This window comes from Carassius carassius, chromosome 11, assembly GCF_963082965.1.
Source record: "Carassius carassius chromosome 11, fCarCar2.1, whole genome shotgun sequence".
Taxonomy (NCBI): domain Eukaryota; kingdom Metazoa; phylum Chordata; class Actinopteri; order Cypriniformes; family Cyprinidae; genus Carassius; species Carassius carassius.
The window spans coordinates 16,068,020-16,087,016 of NC_081765.1; the positions used below are offsets into that span (position 1 = coordinate 16,068,020).

The window sequence follows — 18,997 nt, forward strand, 5'->3', positions numbered from 1 at the left end:
AGCATGGCTTCGTCGTAGAAGAGTCCGGGTGCTAACCTGGCCTGCCAGCAGTCCAGATCTTTCACCTATAGAGAACATTTGGCGCATCATTAAACGAAAAATACGTCAAAGACGACCACAAACTCTTCAACAGCTGGAAATCTATATAAGGCAAGAATGGGACCAAATTCCAACAGCAAAACTCCAGCAACTCATAACCTCAATGCCCAGACGTCTTCAAACTGTTTTGAAAAGAAAAGGAGATGCTACACCATGGTAAACATGCCCCGTCCCAACTATTTTGAGACCTGTAGCAGAAATCAAAATTGAAATGAGCTCATTTTGTGCATAAAATTGTAAACTTTCTCAGTTTAAACATTTGCTACGTTATCTATGTTCTATTGTGAATAAAATATTGGCTCATGTGATTTGAAAGTCTTTTAGTTTTCATTTTATTAAAATTTAAAAAACGTCCCAACTTTTCCGGAATTCGGGTTGTATCTTGATAAAATGACAGGCTTGTCTGATTGTATATTACTCATGAGGTTGCCTTGGCTACAATAAATTCAAAAGTTTACACTGGTAAATCTTAAAGAGCACCTATTATGCCCCTTTTTACAAGATGTAATATAAGTCTCAGGTGTCCCCAGAATTTTTCTGTGAATTTTCAGCTCAAAATACCCCACAGATAATTTATTATATCAGTTTGAAAATGTCACAGTGTCTGGGTTGTGTTCCCTGGGTTTCCACTAGGTGTCCTCCTGTTCCCACGGTGTGTATCATATTATCACTTCCTGTCTCCTTATTTGGTCACCTTCCTCCTTGTTTAGTTAATTGATTGTTCCCCACCTGTCTCCAGTTTCCCCATTATCCTTTTGTGTATTTATACCCGGTCTGTCTGAGTCTTTGTCACGGAGTCCTTGTTGTATGTCGTTTGCGTGATACTTCCCTGAGTCTGCTCTGAGCCGTTCCGGAGGCCGAGGCGGTGCCCGAGGCCATTCCGGAGGCCGAGGCGGTGCCCGAGGCCGTTCCGGAGGCCGAGGCTGTGCCCGAGGCCTAGGCGGTGACCGATGCTGGTCCGGAGGCCGGGGCGGTGCCCGATGCTGTTCCGGAGGCCGAGGCGGTGCCCGATGCCGAGGCGATGCCCGATGCCGTTCCGGAGGCCGAGGCGGTGCCCGATGCTGTTCCGGAGGCCGGGGCGGTGCCCAATGCTGTTCCGAAGGCCGAGGCGGTGCCCGATGCCGAGGCGATGCCCGATGCCGTTCCGGAGGCCGAGGCGGTGCCCGATGCCATTCCGGAGGCCGAGGCGGTGCCCGAGGCCGTTCCCGAGGCGGTGCTCGAGGCCGCTCCCGAGGCCGTTACCGAGGCAGTGCCCGAGGCCGTTCCAGAGGCGGTGTCCGAAGCCGAGGCGTCTCACGTCTCCACAGGAAGTCCTAATTCGAGTCAGGTGTTCATGGACCCTCCTGAGTCAGGGTTAGTCACCGTCGACCATCCAAAGTCAGGGCTAGTTCCAGTTGACCCTCCAGAGTCGAGTCAGGTTCCAGTTGACCCTCCAGAGTCGAGTCAGGTTCCAGTTGACCCTCCAGAGTCGAGTCAGGTTCCAGTTGACCCTCCAGAGTCGAGTCAGGTTCCAGTTGACCCTCCAGAGTCGAGTCAGGTTCCAGTTGACCCTCCAGAGTCGAGTCAGGTTCCAGTGGACCCTCCAGAGGTGAGTCAGGTTCCAGTGGACCCTCCAGAGTCGAGTCAGGTCCCAGTGGACCCTCCAGAGTCGAGTCAGGTCCCAGTGGACCCTCCAGAGTCGAGTCAGGTCCCAGTGGACCCTCCAGAGTCGAGTCAGGTCCCAGTGGACCCTCCAGAGTCGAGTCAGGTCCCAGTGGACCCTCCAGAGTCGAGACAGGTCCCAGTGGACTCTCCAGAGTCGAGACAGGTCCCAGTGGACTCTCCAGAGTCGAGACAGGTCCCAGTGGACTCTCCAGAGTCGAGACAGGTCCCAGTGGACTCTCAAGAGTCGAGTCAGGTCCCAGTGGACTCTCCAGAGTCGAGTCAGGTCCCAGTGGACTCTCCAGAGTCGAGTCAGGTCCCAGTGAACCCTCCAGAGTCGAGTCAGGTGATTGTTGAATTTTCAGAGTTGAGTGAGGTTCCGGTTGACCTTCCAGAGGCTAGTCAGGTGCTTGTGGACCCTCCAGATTCAGGGCCAGTCACCGATGACCCTCCAGAGTCAGGGCAGGTCACCGATGACCCTCCAGCGTCAGGGCCAGTCACCGATGACCCTCCAGCGTCAGGGCCAGTCACCAATGACCCTCCAGCGTCAGGGCCAGTCACCGATGACCCTCCAGCGTCAGGGCCAGTCACCGATGACCCTCCAGCGTCAGGGCCAGTCACCGCTGACCTTCCAGCGTCAGGGCCAGTCACCGCTGACCTTCCAGAGTCAGGGCCAGTCACCGATGACCTTCCAGAGCCAGGGCTAGGTACCATGGACTCTCCAGAGACAAGGCTAGTCATCGTGGACCGTTCTGAGTCAGGTCAAGTCACTGGGTGGCCTTCTGCTCCGCCCTGTTGGACTCCGGCATCGACCACAGGGGCGTGGTGGTCATCTGCTCCGCCCTGGGGGACTCTGGCGTCGACCACGATAATGTGGTGGTCCTCTTCTCCGCCCTGGGGGGCTTCCGCTCTGACCACGCGGACATGGTGGTCCTCTGCTCCGCCCTGGGGGGCTTCCGCTCTGATCACGCGGACATGGTGGTCCTCTGCTCCGCCCTGGGGGGCTTCCGCTCTGACCACACGGACATGGTGGTCTTCTGCTCCGCCCTGGGGGGCGCTTGCCCTGACTACACGGTTGTGGTGGTCTTCCACTCCGCCCTGGAGGACTCTGGCTTAGACCACAAGGGTGTGGTGGTCTTCTGCTCCGCCCTGGGGGGGCTTCATGTTGTTTTTTCCTTTTGTTTTTGTGTTAATGTCTGTCCCTGTTCCCCTCTGTTAGTCTGGCCCTCCGTCCCTCCCCCTGAACCTCCTCCGGTCCTCCTCCCTCCTGGTCTTCTTGTTTTGTGTTTACATTCTGGTGCCTGTTCCCCATGTTTTTCTTTTCTGACCCTCCGTCCCTCCCCCTGAGCCTCCACCTGTCCGCCTCCCTCCTGTTCTCTGTTTTGTGTCTGTCTTGGAGCGTCTGGGAGCCGCTCCGTAGAGGGGGGGTACTGTCACAGTGTCTGGGTTGTGTTCCCTGGGTTTCCATTAGGTTTCCTCCTGTTCCCACGGTGTGTATCATATTATCACTTCCTGTCTCCTTATTTGGTCACCTTCCTCCTTGTTTAGTTAATTGATTGTTCCCCTCCTGTCTCCAGTTTCCCCATTATCCTTTTGTGTATTTATACCCGGTCTGTCTGAGTCTTTGTCACGGAGTCCTTGTTGTATGTCGTTTGCGTGATACTTCCCTGAGTCTGCTCTGTATGTATGTTCGTGTTATGTTATTGGATATTCTGGTTTTGACCTTGCCTGGACTGTTTACCTCTTTTGGATTGCCCCTCAATAAACCTCGTACCTGCATTTGGATCTCTCCCTTGTTTCTTGTATCACCGTACGTGACAGAAAATGCCTATTCTGAGTGGAGGCAGAAACACGCTGTTTGCTGTTGCAGTCGGTAATGTCTATGAAGGTAAACAGCTGGGAAGGAAATCACATGCTTATATTATATCTGTGTATTAAGTGACAGCAGCTTAATATACAGTACCTGCCGCTGTCTATGCTGTTAATATGACTCAAACAATAAATAAAAACAGAAAATCACTGCTTCACCGAATAACTTCTATAGCTTTAGTAATAAGACATTTCTTTCAATTTTTTCAATATAGAATGTGTGATATGTGTTAATGGCGTTGAGTGTCACAAGAAAATTAATTTGCCAGATTAAGTAAAATCTTGCATTAGTAATATGTTTTATATGTAGCTAATACTTTAATGCTTAATATTTGAAACAGCCCAATAAATTAAATTTTAGGGATGCCCCCTAATAGCCGACTAAGGCTTAGTCAATCAAAATTGTATTAGTTGCAGAAAAAAAAGAAAAATATTCCACTGGAAGTGATGAAGTGAGTGATGTATTCAATGATGGACAGATTATTATGGTAATTACAGTACATCAGACATCCAAATGTTTGTTTCGTTCATCGACCTCAAATGTGGCTTATTATCTAAAGCATGTAATTAGTAGCTACATTACGTGGCTGCTCACTCTGACGTTAACCTAGAAAAGTGTGTGCTATTTACTTTTATATTTGTGCACTCACAATAACAACAACAAAACGTTGTGCTTTTGTAAAATAATGAAAGCAAACAGGGTCCGCTTTCTGCAGTCTAGGTCTCTGTGAACTTGAGCACGTAAAAAAAAATTGAAAAGTGGAATGTCTACTTTTAAATGAACCAATTCAAATGGAAAAGTAACAGAATTTTCAGATTATATAATCTATATAAAACATGCATTACCGCCGTAGAGATGACGGGTCGGTGCCGTCGTCTTCATCATTGCAGCCGAAAAACAGAAAACACTAGTTTTTCAATAAATTATTATAATGTTAAGGCAGTCTTCTTGCTGTTTTTTCCCTGACACATTCATAATACATTTCTGTCAGTGTACTGTGGCTAGTTTTATGCGTTTGCTTGAGCACTGATAGGCTTTAGGCAATTAATGGCTCATTATTATGAATTCTATGGTTTATTAATATAAATGTGTGATTAGTTGACTAATTGCTAAAAAGTAACTATTACTAGTCAACTAGAAAAATCTTTAGTCGAGGGCACACCTATTAAATATAATAAATAATATAAATTAATTTGGAGGTTATCCTAACTTTATCCTAAATTATTTTTTTTTATTATTTAGAACAGGTTTTCAAGAATTTGAAAGTTTTTTCTTAAAGGGGACATCGGATGAAATTTTCACTTTTTTTTAGCCTTTTCTGCATTTAGTTGGTTTTCTGGCGTGTCTGCCAGCTCAGAAAACCTGAAAAGTTTCAATTTGCAGCTGGTCTCTACGTTAATAGCTATCTATTTGAATAAGACCACCTCCAAGCCATATTTAGAGTTCAAGGCAGCAATTCACGTGTGTTGATATTCCCCACAGAAGAGAATGGTGGGGTGAGCAGTAGCTCATTATCATTTAAAGAGACATGCACCGAAATTAGTAGCTGTGAACAGTGCCGTTTTTGACAAGGTTAAAATAGTGTCATATGACCATTGAGGAATTTTAACTAAAGTATGTTACAGACATTTCATGCAGACCCTAAAGAATCATATCAACTTTTGGAAAATGGGCATCCGATGTCCCCTTACAGAACAATCCTAGGAAAAAACAAAAGAACATTCTCAAAGGGATAGTTTATCCAAAAATTAAAATTTCTGTCATCATTTACTCCACTTTTTGTCCACTTTTTGAATGCATAAGAAGACCTTGAATGAAGTATGCTAGAAAAGATGTCAGAAGCAGCATTTCTCTGTGTAGCTTGCAGAAGTGTACATAACTTGTGTTGAAAGTGTTGACAATGAAAAGAGATGTGTTGAAAGTTTTGAAAGAGTATGCTGACCTCAGTAGTGTTCACTGACTGACTTTGTTAACTGAGAATGGTCTTGCACTTAAATAAATGGCAGTGGACAGCTAAAGTTTGTCATTTTCTATTGCAAACACAGTTATAGTGTGGATCATGTGATTCGTTTAGATCACTATCATTTGTTCTATACCTTCAACAAGATCCTTTTAGCCGCAACTAAATATCCTCCACACAATGCATTCTGACACGGTTACATAAGAAGGCGTTTGTGAGCTATTCTTAGTGCTGCCTCACTGTGATGCGCTGCCTGGAATAAGAAAGCCCAGACCTGACAGAGCGGGAAATATTCTTGTCGTGAGGAAAATAAGGCTCCCATCAATTTCTTCCCCTCCTTCTCTTTATTATTATTTTATTTGCTGCTTTTGGGACAATCAACAAGAAGCTGTGTGTTTGATAATAATATGTTTGTTCCATGAAACAAAAGACGAGGCTGACAGTAACTACACAGTTGAATATAGAATATAGTATATTATTACTGTTTATTTTATATACAGTATATACAATATATACAGTACAGACCAAAAGTTTGGAAACATTACTATTTTTAATGTTTTTGAAAGAAGTTTCTTCTGCTCATCAAGCCTGCATTTATTTGATCAAAAATACAGAAAAAAAATTAATATTTTGATATATTATTACAATTTAAAATAATTGTTTTTAAATTTATTATACTTTAAATTATCATTTATTTCTGTGATGCAAAGCTGAATTTTTAGGATCATTATCACATGATCCTTTAGAAATTATTCTAATATGTTGATTCATTATCAAAGTTGGAAACAGTTCTGCTGCTTAATATTTTTTCAGAACATGTGATACTTTTTTAGGATACTTTGATGAATAAAAAGTAAAAAAAAAAAAAAGAAGAAGAAGCTATGTTTTTAAAACAATATACACTACTGGTCAGTAATTTGGGGTCAGTGATTTTTTTTTCTTTCTTTTTTTAAAAAAATAAATACTTTTATTCAGCAAGGATGTGTTAAATTGATAAAAAGTGATAGTAAAGAAAATATATTATTAGAATATATATTATTAGAAAAAATATTTTATTTTGAATAAATGCAGTTCTTTTTAACCTTTTATTCATCAAATATATTAGACAGCAGAACTGTTTCCAACACTCATAATAAATCATTTCTAAATGATCATGTGATAGACTGGATGTTACATGTGACACTGAAGGCTGGAGTAATGATGCTGAAAATTCAGCTTTGCATCACAGGAATAAATTATTTTTTTAAGTATATTCAAATAGAAAACTAATATTTTAAGTTGTAATAATATTTCACAATATTACTGTTTTTTTCTGTATTTTTGTTAAAATAAATGCAGGCTTGATGAGCAGAAGAAACTTCTTTCAAAAACATTAAAAATAGTAATGTTTCCAAACTTTTGGTCTGTACTGTATATATATATATATATATATATATATATATATATATATATATATATATATATATATATTATTGCTTGTTGTTTTACAGTGATTTACAGAGTTTTCATAATAACTGGTTATTTTGTTTGCAAAAATGAAAAAATCCCAGCTCTTAAAGCACACACTAGAATACACTGAATAATGGCCCTTACAAAGCAGATAGAGTTTAAATTAGTGGTGGGCATAGATAATTTTTTTTAATCTGGATTATTGTAACTGTGACCTTGAAATTAATCTAGATTAATCTAGATTAAAGTGTCTCATTTCGAATTCTGCCGAAGGCATTCAGAATATGTGTGTTACCCAAATAAAATTGACAAACAGTAAGTCTTTAAGAAGGGGTTTATCAAGATAGGTGGTGCATTAGAAAAGGGGCTCATCCCCTGTTTCCAAAATGCATCACAAAGTGCTTGAAAAAGCTGTAAACTAATTCCACATTGCACAAGGTGCAAACAACCTTACGCCTGTTTCACACATACTCTGTCTGCAGTGCGTATGCCTTGCATATTTTTTTACGCACCCATGTTAACGGATTCCAGTTGCGTTCCAGGAGCGTTGCGTCTGCAGCAGTGCAGCGAATCGTTTACGAACCGAGTAGCGGACTGCAAACGCATCCTGTGTGAAAGCACATCGAGTCCGTGCTGCACCACATACGTAACGCACACGGACTGCACACGCACTGCAGACGGAGTATGTGTGAAACAGGCGTGAGCAAGGCCGTAGCTGGGGTCAGCGGGGACCCGGTTAAGATTGTACCAGTGGGCCCTGTTTGAAATTGTTTAATTTGTATGTTCGTTTATTTTTATTTATTTGTGCTGTTTACACAATGTTTACGTTTTTCAAGTTTGTAGGTGTCAAGGTACAGAAACCAAATAATTAAATGTAAAATAGCACTGGATAGTCTTCAATGTAAAAATGAAATATACAATCAAACCTACATTTATTCAGACACCTTCAACATTTCTCACATTATTACAGTTTTGCTATATATATAAAAAATTATATCTGGTGTCTGAATAATTTTTGGTTTGACTGTTAAAACTACAAAGTAATTCAGTCAAGAGCAGTGAGTGATTTTCTTTCATTTTCTTGGATTAACATTACAGCAGCCAGCAGCTAAATTAGGCGCAGTCACTTTAAGAGACGATGAACGCATCCAATATAATACACATCCCATTTTTTTCCTGAACTGTTTACTTTCACTTAAGAAATAACTGACAGTTTTTTTTTAGCATAATTTCCAAGGTGGATATTTTGACATATTATGTATGTATATGTCGGCACAAGAGCAAAAATAAGCAAATTCGATGTTCAAGTGTTTTGAGATGCCTTTCTCTGCGTGAGCCCTGAACACCAGAACACCGCGAGTACTGAATTGGGCTCTTCCACATCTTTTTGTTTGTTCAAACTGCGATTTGTATTTGTTCGTTCAGGTGCAGGAGGGACTTCGAGGAGAACTTCGGTTCAGTGTCGCTGTCCGTGATACGCGGCTCTAGATCTCTCTCGTGCGCACCGAACACAGCGCGCGAGTAACCGGCTACTCTGTTCAGCTTTTCCGCATCTTGTGTTTGGATGCTTTAATGTTTAAATCGACAAGCGGTAAGGCTTAAAAACACGTGAAAAAGATAAGTTTTCGTGACGATGCGCAGCTGTCATGAGCATCTGGCCCTGAGAGAGCGTTGGTCGGTTATATAACATATCAAGGTGAAAGTCATCATAGCTTGCTTAGTATAGACCCAGCTCCCAACCCAACTTTGAGAATAGATTAACGGCAATATTTTTTTTATCGCCCGATAAGGGTCTCCAGTTAACGCAGCACGTTAACGCCGATAATGGCCCACCACTAGTTTAAATCTTACTTGTAACATTTCCTGATTCCCAGTCATTTGCTGTTATCTCTATAAATGTAAAAAATTTAAGCATTGTTCATGTGCATTTCCAATACTTTTATATTTATATTCATGTATTGTGCACTAAAATGAAATCTTTAGAACACTAATAATTGAATAAGTGTTAGACTTAATCTTTAGCAATTCTCAAAATGAATATCCATTTTTCATAAGGGACATTATAGTTTTGTGGTGCCTGAATTATCTTTACTGATTTTAGTTTTTAGTGTTTTATACTTCACAATATATTTCACAGCCAATAATGTGTGTGTGTGTGTGTGTGTGTGTGTGTGTGTGTGTGTGTGTGTGTGTGTGTGTGTGTGTGTGTGTGTGTGTGTGTATGTGTGTGTGTGTGTGTGTGTGTGTGTGTGCGTGCGTGCGTGTGAGTGAGTGTTCGGAAACCGAAAGATCCATAATGAACATTTTCCATATGCATACATTTACCATTACACCCCTACTATTTACCATATTTAAGTTATCCAAAATATTTAATAAACACAAAAGGAATAAGAAACATATAACATTTTGTGAATGACGACCATTCGTATTTTGCAAAAATTGGCAGATTAGTGTTGGCAGAGCTCTGTGAGTGCAGAGTCCATGTAGATCAGTGTGAGGCTGAATATTGTTGCAGTTTTTGGTGTTAGAGAGCCATTCGTCACTCATATCACTTCATAGTGTCAGTGCTGAAGTCCTAATCTGCCCTCCTTACCTCCCTCTTTTCTTCTTATAGCCCTCAATCCTATTATTCTTTCTTGGAAAACTCCTGAGATGTATAGAGATCAGGAAGCATCAAGATCTTTGACATGTTTGTCAAAAATGCCCCATTTCCACCGCAGGAACTTTACCCAGGAACTAGGGACTTTGGCCTGGTACTCGGTGTGTTTCCACTGCAGGAACCAGGAACTAAATAAAGTTCCGGGTAAAAAAATGCCCCTCAGAAAGTCCCTGCTGGTGAGGTGGTACTTTTTAAAAGTTCCGGAACTTTTGGGGGCGGGACTTGGGCGCTAAACATCCTGATTGGTTGAGTTCACGCAGCATTGGTCGGGTTCAACCACCGTTTATTCGGATCATTTTCAAAATATTACTGTTATTGTGTCATGAAATGTAATTTTGAAAGTATTTCAGGGGAGAATGTAGTTGTTTAAACCTCAAATCTGTGGTTTATTTCTAAAGACAGCGCCTATTTAAAAATGTGTTTTGCCGATCTCAGAGACGTGAGCTCCACGCGATCAGCGGGAGCTCAGTGATCATGTATCCACCGAGAAGCAGCCTCACCTCGGCTAGACCTTCTGATGTGTGCCGCTGGCTCTGATGTCTCTTTAGTGGTTAAACATAACATATAATTCGTTTTGGGTAAATCTAACAGGTTATCTTTGGTCTGTATTGTATCTTTGGTTTCATTGTAAAGACTGTATATATATACACATATCCCTGAATTAAGTACATTTCTGAAGCTGTTATTATGGTTAAATGAAAACAAAAGGAGGCAGAGGTGTTTGATATCCTATTTCGTTTTATTGTAAATATACAGAGAGGAAAATTGCAGTAACCATGGTCAGCTGACTGAAATTATCAAGTATATGCTGCTGTTTGCAGTTTTACCGGATTTGCGTCGTCGCAGACATCACACTCCCGAGATGAATGCACAAAGTCCGCACTACCGAGGATGAACGTCCGAAATCAGCGTACTTTGTATTGAGAAATGCGCGCAGACCTATGTCACCAGTCTATTTGCCTAATCTTCCCGGAGCTTTACACTGTGGTGGAAACACAGAAAGCAACAGGTCTGGGGGGAAAAAGTTCCTGGGGAAAAAGGTTCCTGGTAGAAATGTTCCGGGTAATTTCGGTGGAAACGTGGCAATAGTGACATTGTGGAGGTGAATAAAAAGATACCAAGCACAGATTTCTCTGTTGGGGCTCTTCGCAGCCCTCCAAGCAAAGCATAAGGTTTCGTTCACCTCCTGTCTGACCTTTCAGAGGAAGAGAGTCACAATATCCCCCGGCAAAGCTGCACAGTCAGGCAGGTTCAGACTTCTCCACTTCTCATCAGTCAATAAACACTTTATAAACACTGGCAGGCAGCTTTTTCTTTTCAGCCAGGTCATGACTCAACAAAAGATATTCACAGGTCATACTACATGCTGAAAAATAGCAGTATCAAGAGCCTCAAGAAACCAATTTTATTTTGCTAATCCACTCTGGTCATTCTCCTGACTGCAAGTAACTTTTCAACGACATAACAACTACAACTAACTCTCATTAGTATTAGTAGACTATTAGGTTAGAATTAGGTTTAGATTAATAACTTGTAGTTGCAAAGTTACTTATGGTCAGCAGAACATATAAAGGGGACTATTTAAATAAAGTGTTACCTAAAAGCCATTTAGATGCTGTTTTTGTTTTTTTAGGCTTTTCTGTATAAAATCTTTAATAAAAAAAAACGCAATTGTTTTTACATTCTCTTTGACACATGTAGGCCTCTGCTTAATGAAATGAATCGAAGCTTCTCACAGAAGTTCTTGTTGAGCGAGTAGGCGTTCCTGGAGTGTACTTTGTAGCTTAGAAGTTGGCCACATTCACTGAGGACAAGTTTTGTGATATGTGTGATAAATGCAGTATTAACTGCTGCTGAATTTATTATCTTACAGTATCAGTAACACTGAAATCAGGAACAGAATTGTACTTTTCTTTGTGTAGTTCGTATTGGTTGGAGTCAGGAGACAAAATCTTTATATTAAATGTTTCCAGTGTCTGCTGAGTTAATTCTGGGTTTTGCCATTACTAAGCAGATTTTGGTAACAATTTATAATATGGTTATATTAGTTAACATGAACTTACAATAATATTTAAACACAGGTCATGTTAATTTCAACATTTACTAATACATTATTAAAATCAAAAGCTGTATCTTAATATTTAATGGTCCTGAACTCAAATTAACTAACAATGAACAGTTGTATCTTTATTAAATTGTTAACAAGGATTAATAAATACTGTTGCAAATGGCTTGCTCATTGTTAAGTAATGGCAGGTAATGCATTAACTAATGGAACCCAGAATTGTTGTTAATACTTTTTTTTTTTTGTACCACTGTGCCACAATTGGTTTCAAGGTATAAAAAAACATTTAAAACACTTAATTATGAATGAGCATGAATGAGCAATAGTACATTCATTCATAGAATTAACCTAATCCAATCCTAGATTAACAAATGCTGTAAAAACTATTGTTAATTTTTCGTTCCTGACACACAATGCATTAACTAATGTTTACATGTTGAACTTTCTTGTAAAGTTTTTTTTATAATCATATTTTTTATCTTTATATTTTGACCTTTAATTGAAAGCCAAAGTCAAATGTGTCCATGTGTTCTGTCAGGTGACATTGTGAAATTATTAACTGTGTTTACACTGTTAAACAACATACATTCTCATCTAAACATTGCTGTCTGGATTCTAGGCAGCTGATGGGAGTAAACATAAGCTGTTTGCAGATGTGTCTTTAAGTGCGTCATACACTTTAGAAACCTTTTTGTTAATGATAGGCTGGGTGAGCTTTGAATGTTATAGGCGGACCCAGCTTGAGTAAATTTGAAACATCTCTTTGACAGATCACTCTGTATGGTGTGTATTTGGCTTGAACTGATGAGTAGTTCTGGCTTGTGTGGATGTTGTGCATCCATCTGCTGAAAAGCTGGCTTAAAGCTACCACTGGTAGGCCATTAATCTGGGTCAACCTTTAGAATGGATGAAGTGTGAAAGAAAAGAGAGATTTGTATTACATGGTTTTATGGATTGCAGTATATTAGTATAGCATGCCTCATTTTCTTGAAAATGAATTCTCAGTCTTGGATATAGCTTTAGTAAACTCATTTTTAATTGCTTCTATTTTGCAAATGAAGATGGACATGAGACCAAGTTCTTCTTGGGACACTTGCTGCCATGACCCTGTTGTGTGTGTTAGTGTGAGCGAGAGAAAGTTAATGAGTGGGTAAAGGGATAACAATGTTCCACAAGCATTTACTAAAGCTTAGTCTTCTAGTAGGCTTAACCACTGACCTCAGTGCCTTTTTACCCTCTAGTTCTATCTATTTTTTTCTCATACTACAAACTGAATTTCATTTTACTTTCCCATTGTGTAGAGTTTGCTATTGATATGCTTTAAAAAAAAATGCAGTTTAGATTCACTTTTTCCAAAGAAAAAAAATATTATCTCTCTTTTATCGCAGTTGTTTATCCTAGACCGCAATGATAGAGCATTAAGAATTAATTGAAACTTTTTCCCTATATCTTATGGTTATCATATTGTTCAGTCCCCCAGCATTCTCAGCATGTTTCTCTTTAGGAGTTTCGGAAGAGTTCTTAAATTGTTAGTTACCCAAAAATAGAAATTCTGTCATGATTTATCTCACTCTCATGTCGTTCCACACCTGTATGACTTGATTGTTCATCTTTGACACTCAAATGAAGACATTTTTAACTAAACCTTCAAGATTTTTGTCCCTCTGTGTTTGTATGTGATTAGATAAAACCCTTAAGAATAAAGTTTTAAAATGGCATGAGTTTGAGTAAATTATGACAGAATAAAAATTCGGGGTGAATTTTACATTTAATGACATTACAAACTTTGCTTACAAAATATGCAATCAAAAGATTTTATAATGAATTTGTCATCAGGTTCTTACAAGACCAAATAATCTGAGCCATGCCATCCAATTTAACTAATATTAATAATGTATTCTCCCTTCACCTCTCCTAGGGAATTTTAAAGGAAAAAGCATCTGAGAAAAAGTTGATAATTAAATGAAACATAACCATTTGTTTCTTCTTCTCTGGCAAAACAGATTTGAGTGATCAGCTTCTGGAGGTGGTGGGTTTGGAGGGAGCCATTGAGATGGGTCAGATCTACACAGGTCTCAAGAGCGCTGGACGGCGCCTTGCACAGTGTTCTAGTGTCACCATCAGGTCAGCAGTTTGTGCCTGTCCACATTCACATTGACTAAAAGTTCAGAATATGGTCCAACTCATAGGCAAACCCTCTGATGACTTGTGTCCATGACTCTGAATCATCTCTCTTCGCCCTGCCCGTCAGCAGGACATCCTCTCTTGGCCAGTGCAGCTAGTAAATCAGACCTTTAACCTGCTGTCACTCGCTTTCCCAACAGCTCTAACTTTCTTGACACGTTCACGTACTTATGAGTAATGATGTTTGTAGCATGTCTAAACACACACATACACACTCCTGACGTATGCAAATGAACCAGTGGAGACTTAACTTTTCTGAGGTGCTAGTTCACAAGGTTGTGTTGCCTTGGCCTGCTTTGCTCCATTAAGCACTTTTAATGATCTTAACAGTTAGTTCTGAATGGAAGCGAGGTGGTTATTCACAATTTTCACTGATGTTTCCTCACCTATACACAGAGCCGTTCTGCCTATGACCTAATACTTTCCGTAATAGGCATTAATAGTGCATTCATCATTGTCATTCTCCCATACTGTGTTGCTTTAACTTGTAGTGGCCCTGCTGGAAAGACTAAAGTAACTATTTGTAACTGTGTGTATGTGGGAATGGAGGTTCTGAACTGAGTGAGTGTGTACATTTAGAGAGTAAGGGGTCTGGCTGGGAATAGGGCTGTGGGAACAAAGAGCACAGTGTTCATAGCCGTGTAGGAAAAGTGTTGTATAGGAGCCTCGTGCCTGCAATCTGCCTGGTCAGTGACCTGACCCGTAACAGCTCTGTCCTTGTCTCTGTGTCCACAGGACGTCCCGGCTGCTGCCCATGCAGATTGATGGGGAACCGTGGATGCAGCCCCCATGCACTGTGAGCTCTTTTGATTTTGCTTTTAATAATTTTTTTTTATTTGCAAATATTTTAGACTTTTTTATGACCAACACCAGCCAATGTGTCACAACACTGTAATTAAACAAGACAAGACATTCCACTCATGCTTCAGGCTGATTTCACCTACAGCTCAATTGCTTGGTCCAAACCTGAGTTCGATTCCATGCCAAAGGTCTGGACTTTTGAGTCTGACCCACAATACAATTAGGTTATGATACATAATTAATTGCACAAGTCTAACCTGAACATAGTCCAAGTTTAGTTTTGAGCCAAACAACCTGAAAAATGATGTCCAAAACCAAAATTTGAATTTAAAAATATGTTAGAGTCTTGGCCTAGTGGTTTGTGCATTATGTCATGTTATGACACAGACTTGGGCGATAAAACTTCAAATCAGCTTTTTGGTGTTTTTTAATTTACATTTTCTTTTATGCTTTTATCTAAAATAAATCACACTGCATTCAAGATGATTTTTGTTTCGTTTTTGTTTGCAAGTACTTGTTGGTTCTGTGGAGCTGCAACAGAATAACTCTGCGTTACTACGTCTGAGTGGCAAAATATTTTAATTAAAAACCATATTCTCTGCTTTTAAAGTACACAATGTGATGTAATGTGAAGTCAGATACACCCAATGCTCAATGATAGGTTTCAATTCAGAGCAGGACCTTTTTTCCATCTCAGAAAATTGCCTCCTCCAGTCTGTTGCAGCTTTGTACATTCACCCACCCCAGCAAGCAGACTGTTAATTAAAACACTGTCATGTCACACCCTGCCATTGACTGATTATGTCATTAAGAGAAGGGAATAAACATGCAGCTTTCCATCTGCACATAGCGCCAACACAATGTCCTCTGCTATATATACATCTCTATCAGCACAAGCTCTATAAAAAGTGTGCCGCTGTGCTTTTAGTCCTCTCTAATTTGCCCAACTGTGAAGAGGGGAATATGGGATGTTATTTCAGTTTCAAGGTCAGCTCTCACTTTCTCAAATTTGTGCCTGTTAATCTGGACATGTGTGACTTCTGTCAGCTCATTTGCAGAATGTGAGTGAGAGAACTCCTTAAAACAGTGAGTAATTAACAAGCAGAAGGATTTAACCAACTGTTCAGATTTGGTTGTCTTCAGAGAGTAATTTTGCCTTCTTTCTTGCAGATACGGATCACACATAAGAACCAAGTTCCCATGCTGCTGGGACCACCACAGAAAACATTCTTCTTCTTCAAGAAGCGCAACAGAAGTCGGGACTAAATGTGGGGACTTCAAAATTCAACCACTCTTCTACAGTCGTACAAACACACTCAAACATCTCCACCTTCCTCAGCTAATTCTTGGTCTTTGGCAGGTGGCAGCCAAAGAGAAGACACCTTTCAATCACTTTTGTGAGACAAATCAATACAATACAACACTCTAATGGACTCTATCTCCGAACACATTTCAGATGCACATAGGCTGAACCAGAACCACTCTGAGTGTCATGACCACTTCCTGTGTCTTATCATCCAGAACATCTTATCACAGGCTTGTGACCTGTAAGCTATGACTCAATTCCAACTAAATCGCCCCTCCCAATAGGCCACTGCCTTGGGATCACACTGTGTACCCTCTCCCTCCTCTTGAGACGGCTCATCAGAAGAGACTACCAATTTCAAAGAGAAATACAGAGGGAGGACCAGAAGTGAAGAGACTCACACAGTAAAGGGAAAAGTAGTGTTTTCAAGTCAAAAGAGATGGAGAGTAAGAGACACCCTGGCATGATAATGTTCTTCGCATGAGAGTTGGTGGTGCACATATGGACGTCACCAGGCACTGGCCTAGCCTAGCAGGACCAGGGAACAAACTTTCCTCTTAAAGGAGCTCACTGACTTATATATCAGTGCATGCAAAGCATTCATTCCAGTGCCTCTCCAAGGCCCTGCAGCATGCCATCACTAAAGAGATGAAGCAACATACTCATCCATTGTGAAAATGTTTATGGGGGTCTGCTGATAGAAATAGGTTAGACTGGCCTCTAATGAGATGAAATATTTCAGCTTCTGTTGTTTGCTCTGGGCAGTTCTGCTGTTCACCAATTGACCAGTGCAAGTTTTGTTGCAGTTAGCTGAATGTATATTTATTCACATACTGCCCTTTAAAACAACAATTCTCATGTTCAGTGTGCAGAATGGACGTAAGGTCTTTCAAAAATGCAAGGAGTTTAGAGAACCCTTAGAACAGAGAATCGGTGGACTAAAAGAGTTTGATCAATTAGCATTTATATCGTAGCAATGTGGCAGTTTGTGCAATAATTTGACGATTTTATCATATTTTTTAAGCCAAATCAAAATATCGTGCCATTACGTTGGGGAGTAGATTCTGTGTGATTTTCCCTGTTGATTTAAAACATCTTACACCAGCCTATGCTGGCTATGCTGGTCTGTTGGCTAGTTTGAGCATTTTTGAGCTGGTCAGGTCAGGTTGGGAGACTTGCAGGTTACCCAGCTAGACCAGCTGAAAACCATCGTAATAGCCGTAATCACACCAACATGAACGCACGGCATGAAAATTCGGTCCAGTTTCGGCATGTGATTTGTCTGTTCAGACCAATGCGAATAATGGAGGAATGAAGTAATGAAAAATGCAACTTAACTTTATGGCAGTAGATGGTGCTTACAGAAAATTTATTTTATGTAACAGCAGCGACTCAGGGCATGAGACCAAAAAGTTTTTTTTTTTTTTTGATAGACATATTTCTGTAGAAAAAAAAATCTGTGTGAATGTTTGTCTAAATCTGAGCAGAAGCATTAATAGCCGTTCATTCAAATTAAAATGTATATAACACTGATTTTTCGTCTTGGTATGAACAGGCCTTACACCATCTAAGACCATCAAACCAGCTTAGGCTGTTTTAAGCATTTTATCAGCAAAGTATGATTTTAAAAATTGTTTTATATAACAATAAGGATGCAATGGTAAAACTTTAAGTACAGGATCAATTTGTTAAGATTTGTTAATGCATTAGATGTCAACAACTAACACTGAAAATATATTAACAGCCTTTAATAAACTAGATTAGCCTTAATTTATAAACTCAATTGCTTGGTCCAAGTTCAATTCCACCCCATAAACTGATGCTATTGTTCATTGTTAATTTATATTCATATTATGTTAAATAATATTGATTCATACAACCTGAAAATATATGAATATAGTGCATATATTATTAACATTGACCAGGAGTAATAAATCCTGTAAAAATAGGAATTGTTCATTGATGCATTAACCAATGTTAACAAATTAAATATTATATTTTGTTACAGAAATAATAGTTTAAGGAAAAATATGCTACACATTTTTAAGAAAAACAAGGTCTCCATTCAGAGGCGGGCTGAAATGGATCTAGCGTTGGTATTAACACTGAATCCTCTGGTCCCCATCTGTCACAACAAGCTACTGCAGTGGGGTTTGAATTACTGCTGTATGGACGGAGCCTAAATTTAACTTCCTATTTCAGGGCATGAAACACTATTCCTAATTGCAGCATGAAAACATCAGCTCGCAATTTCAGGTCGACAGTTAAGCGGGTTTGAAAGCAGCCTAGATGAATGCAGAAAACGGAAGTTACTTACAGTTGCTGTCCACACAATTGACTTGGAGATCCAAAAAGTGAGCTTTGTAATCTTTTAGCCCTTCTGAGGCCCATAAAGAGTGTGTAACTTAAAGATGCCCACTATGTATCAGTATTTCTATAATCCAAGAGCCTTGTGTGCATATATACAGTATGAATGTGCAGTGATCATCAGATGCTTTCGCAGTGTGCCATAGGGTGTTGGAACTGTATATATGTATTTCACCAATACACAGTTCACGTGTCGACTTTGGAAACTGAGCTCTTACCAGGGTTAGCAGTTTAATATTCCCTTTAAAGAAAACCGCAGAAGCAACACCAGTTTCCTAAAAAAATGCTAATCTCTTCATATGACCACAGAACTATCACCTCCGGCCTGTGGGCCGGTTTATCAGAAGTTAATGGTGAATTTGGCTAAAAGAGCCCCATTGTTTCTGTGGTCTTTGGACAGATGGTTTATCCTGCATGACATTCTGGTGTTTAAAGAACGGCGGTTTGGCTACAAGTGCATGTTTACAACTACTTTTCATTTTACAGTCTAGAATGATTTTAAACAGTCATGTATATATAGAAATTGTTTATATTTTCTCTAAAATTAAACCACCGCATGCCTGCTGAAACAAAGAAGTCAATGTCTGCTTGAAGAG

General features: G+C 40.1%; 1 protein-coding gene across 2 annotated transcripts in view; it reads left to right on the forward strand.

The window, feature by feature from the left end:
• LOC132152878 (diacylglycerol kinase beta-like) overlaps positions 1-18,580 on the forward strand; it is a 103,735-nt gene extending 85,155 nt beyond the window's left edge. For both annotated transcript variants that reach the window (XM_059561815.1, XM_059561816.1), the window contains 3 exons: positions 13,747-13,867; positions 14,663-14,723; positions 15,899-18,580. In XM_059561815.1, coding sequence (XP_059417798.1) covers positions 13,747-13,867; positions 14,663-14,723; positions 15,899-15,994 — 278 coding nt within the window. In that variant the 3' untranslated portion in view covers positions 15,995-18,580. The remainder of the gene's footprint in view (positions 1-13,746; positions 13,868-14,662; positions 14,724-15,898) is intronic.
• Positions 18,581-18,997: the final 417 nt, after the last annotated feature.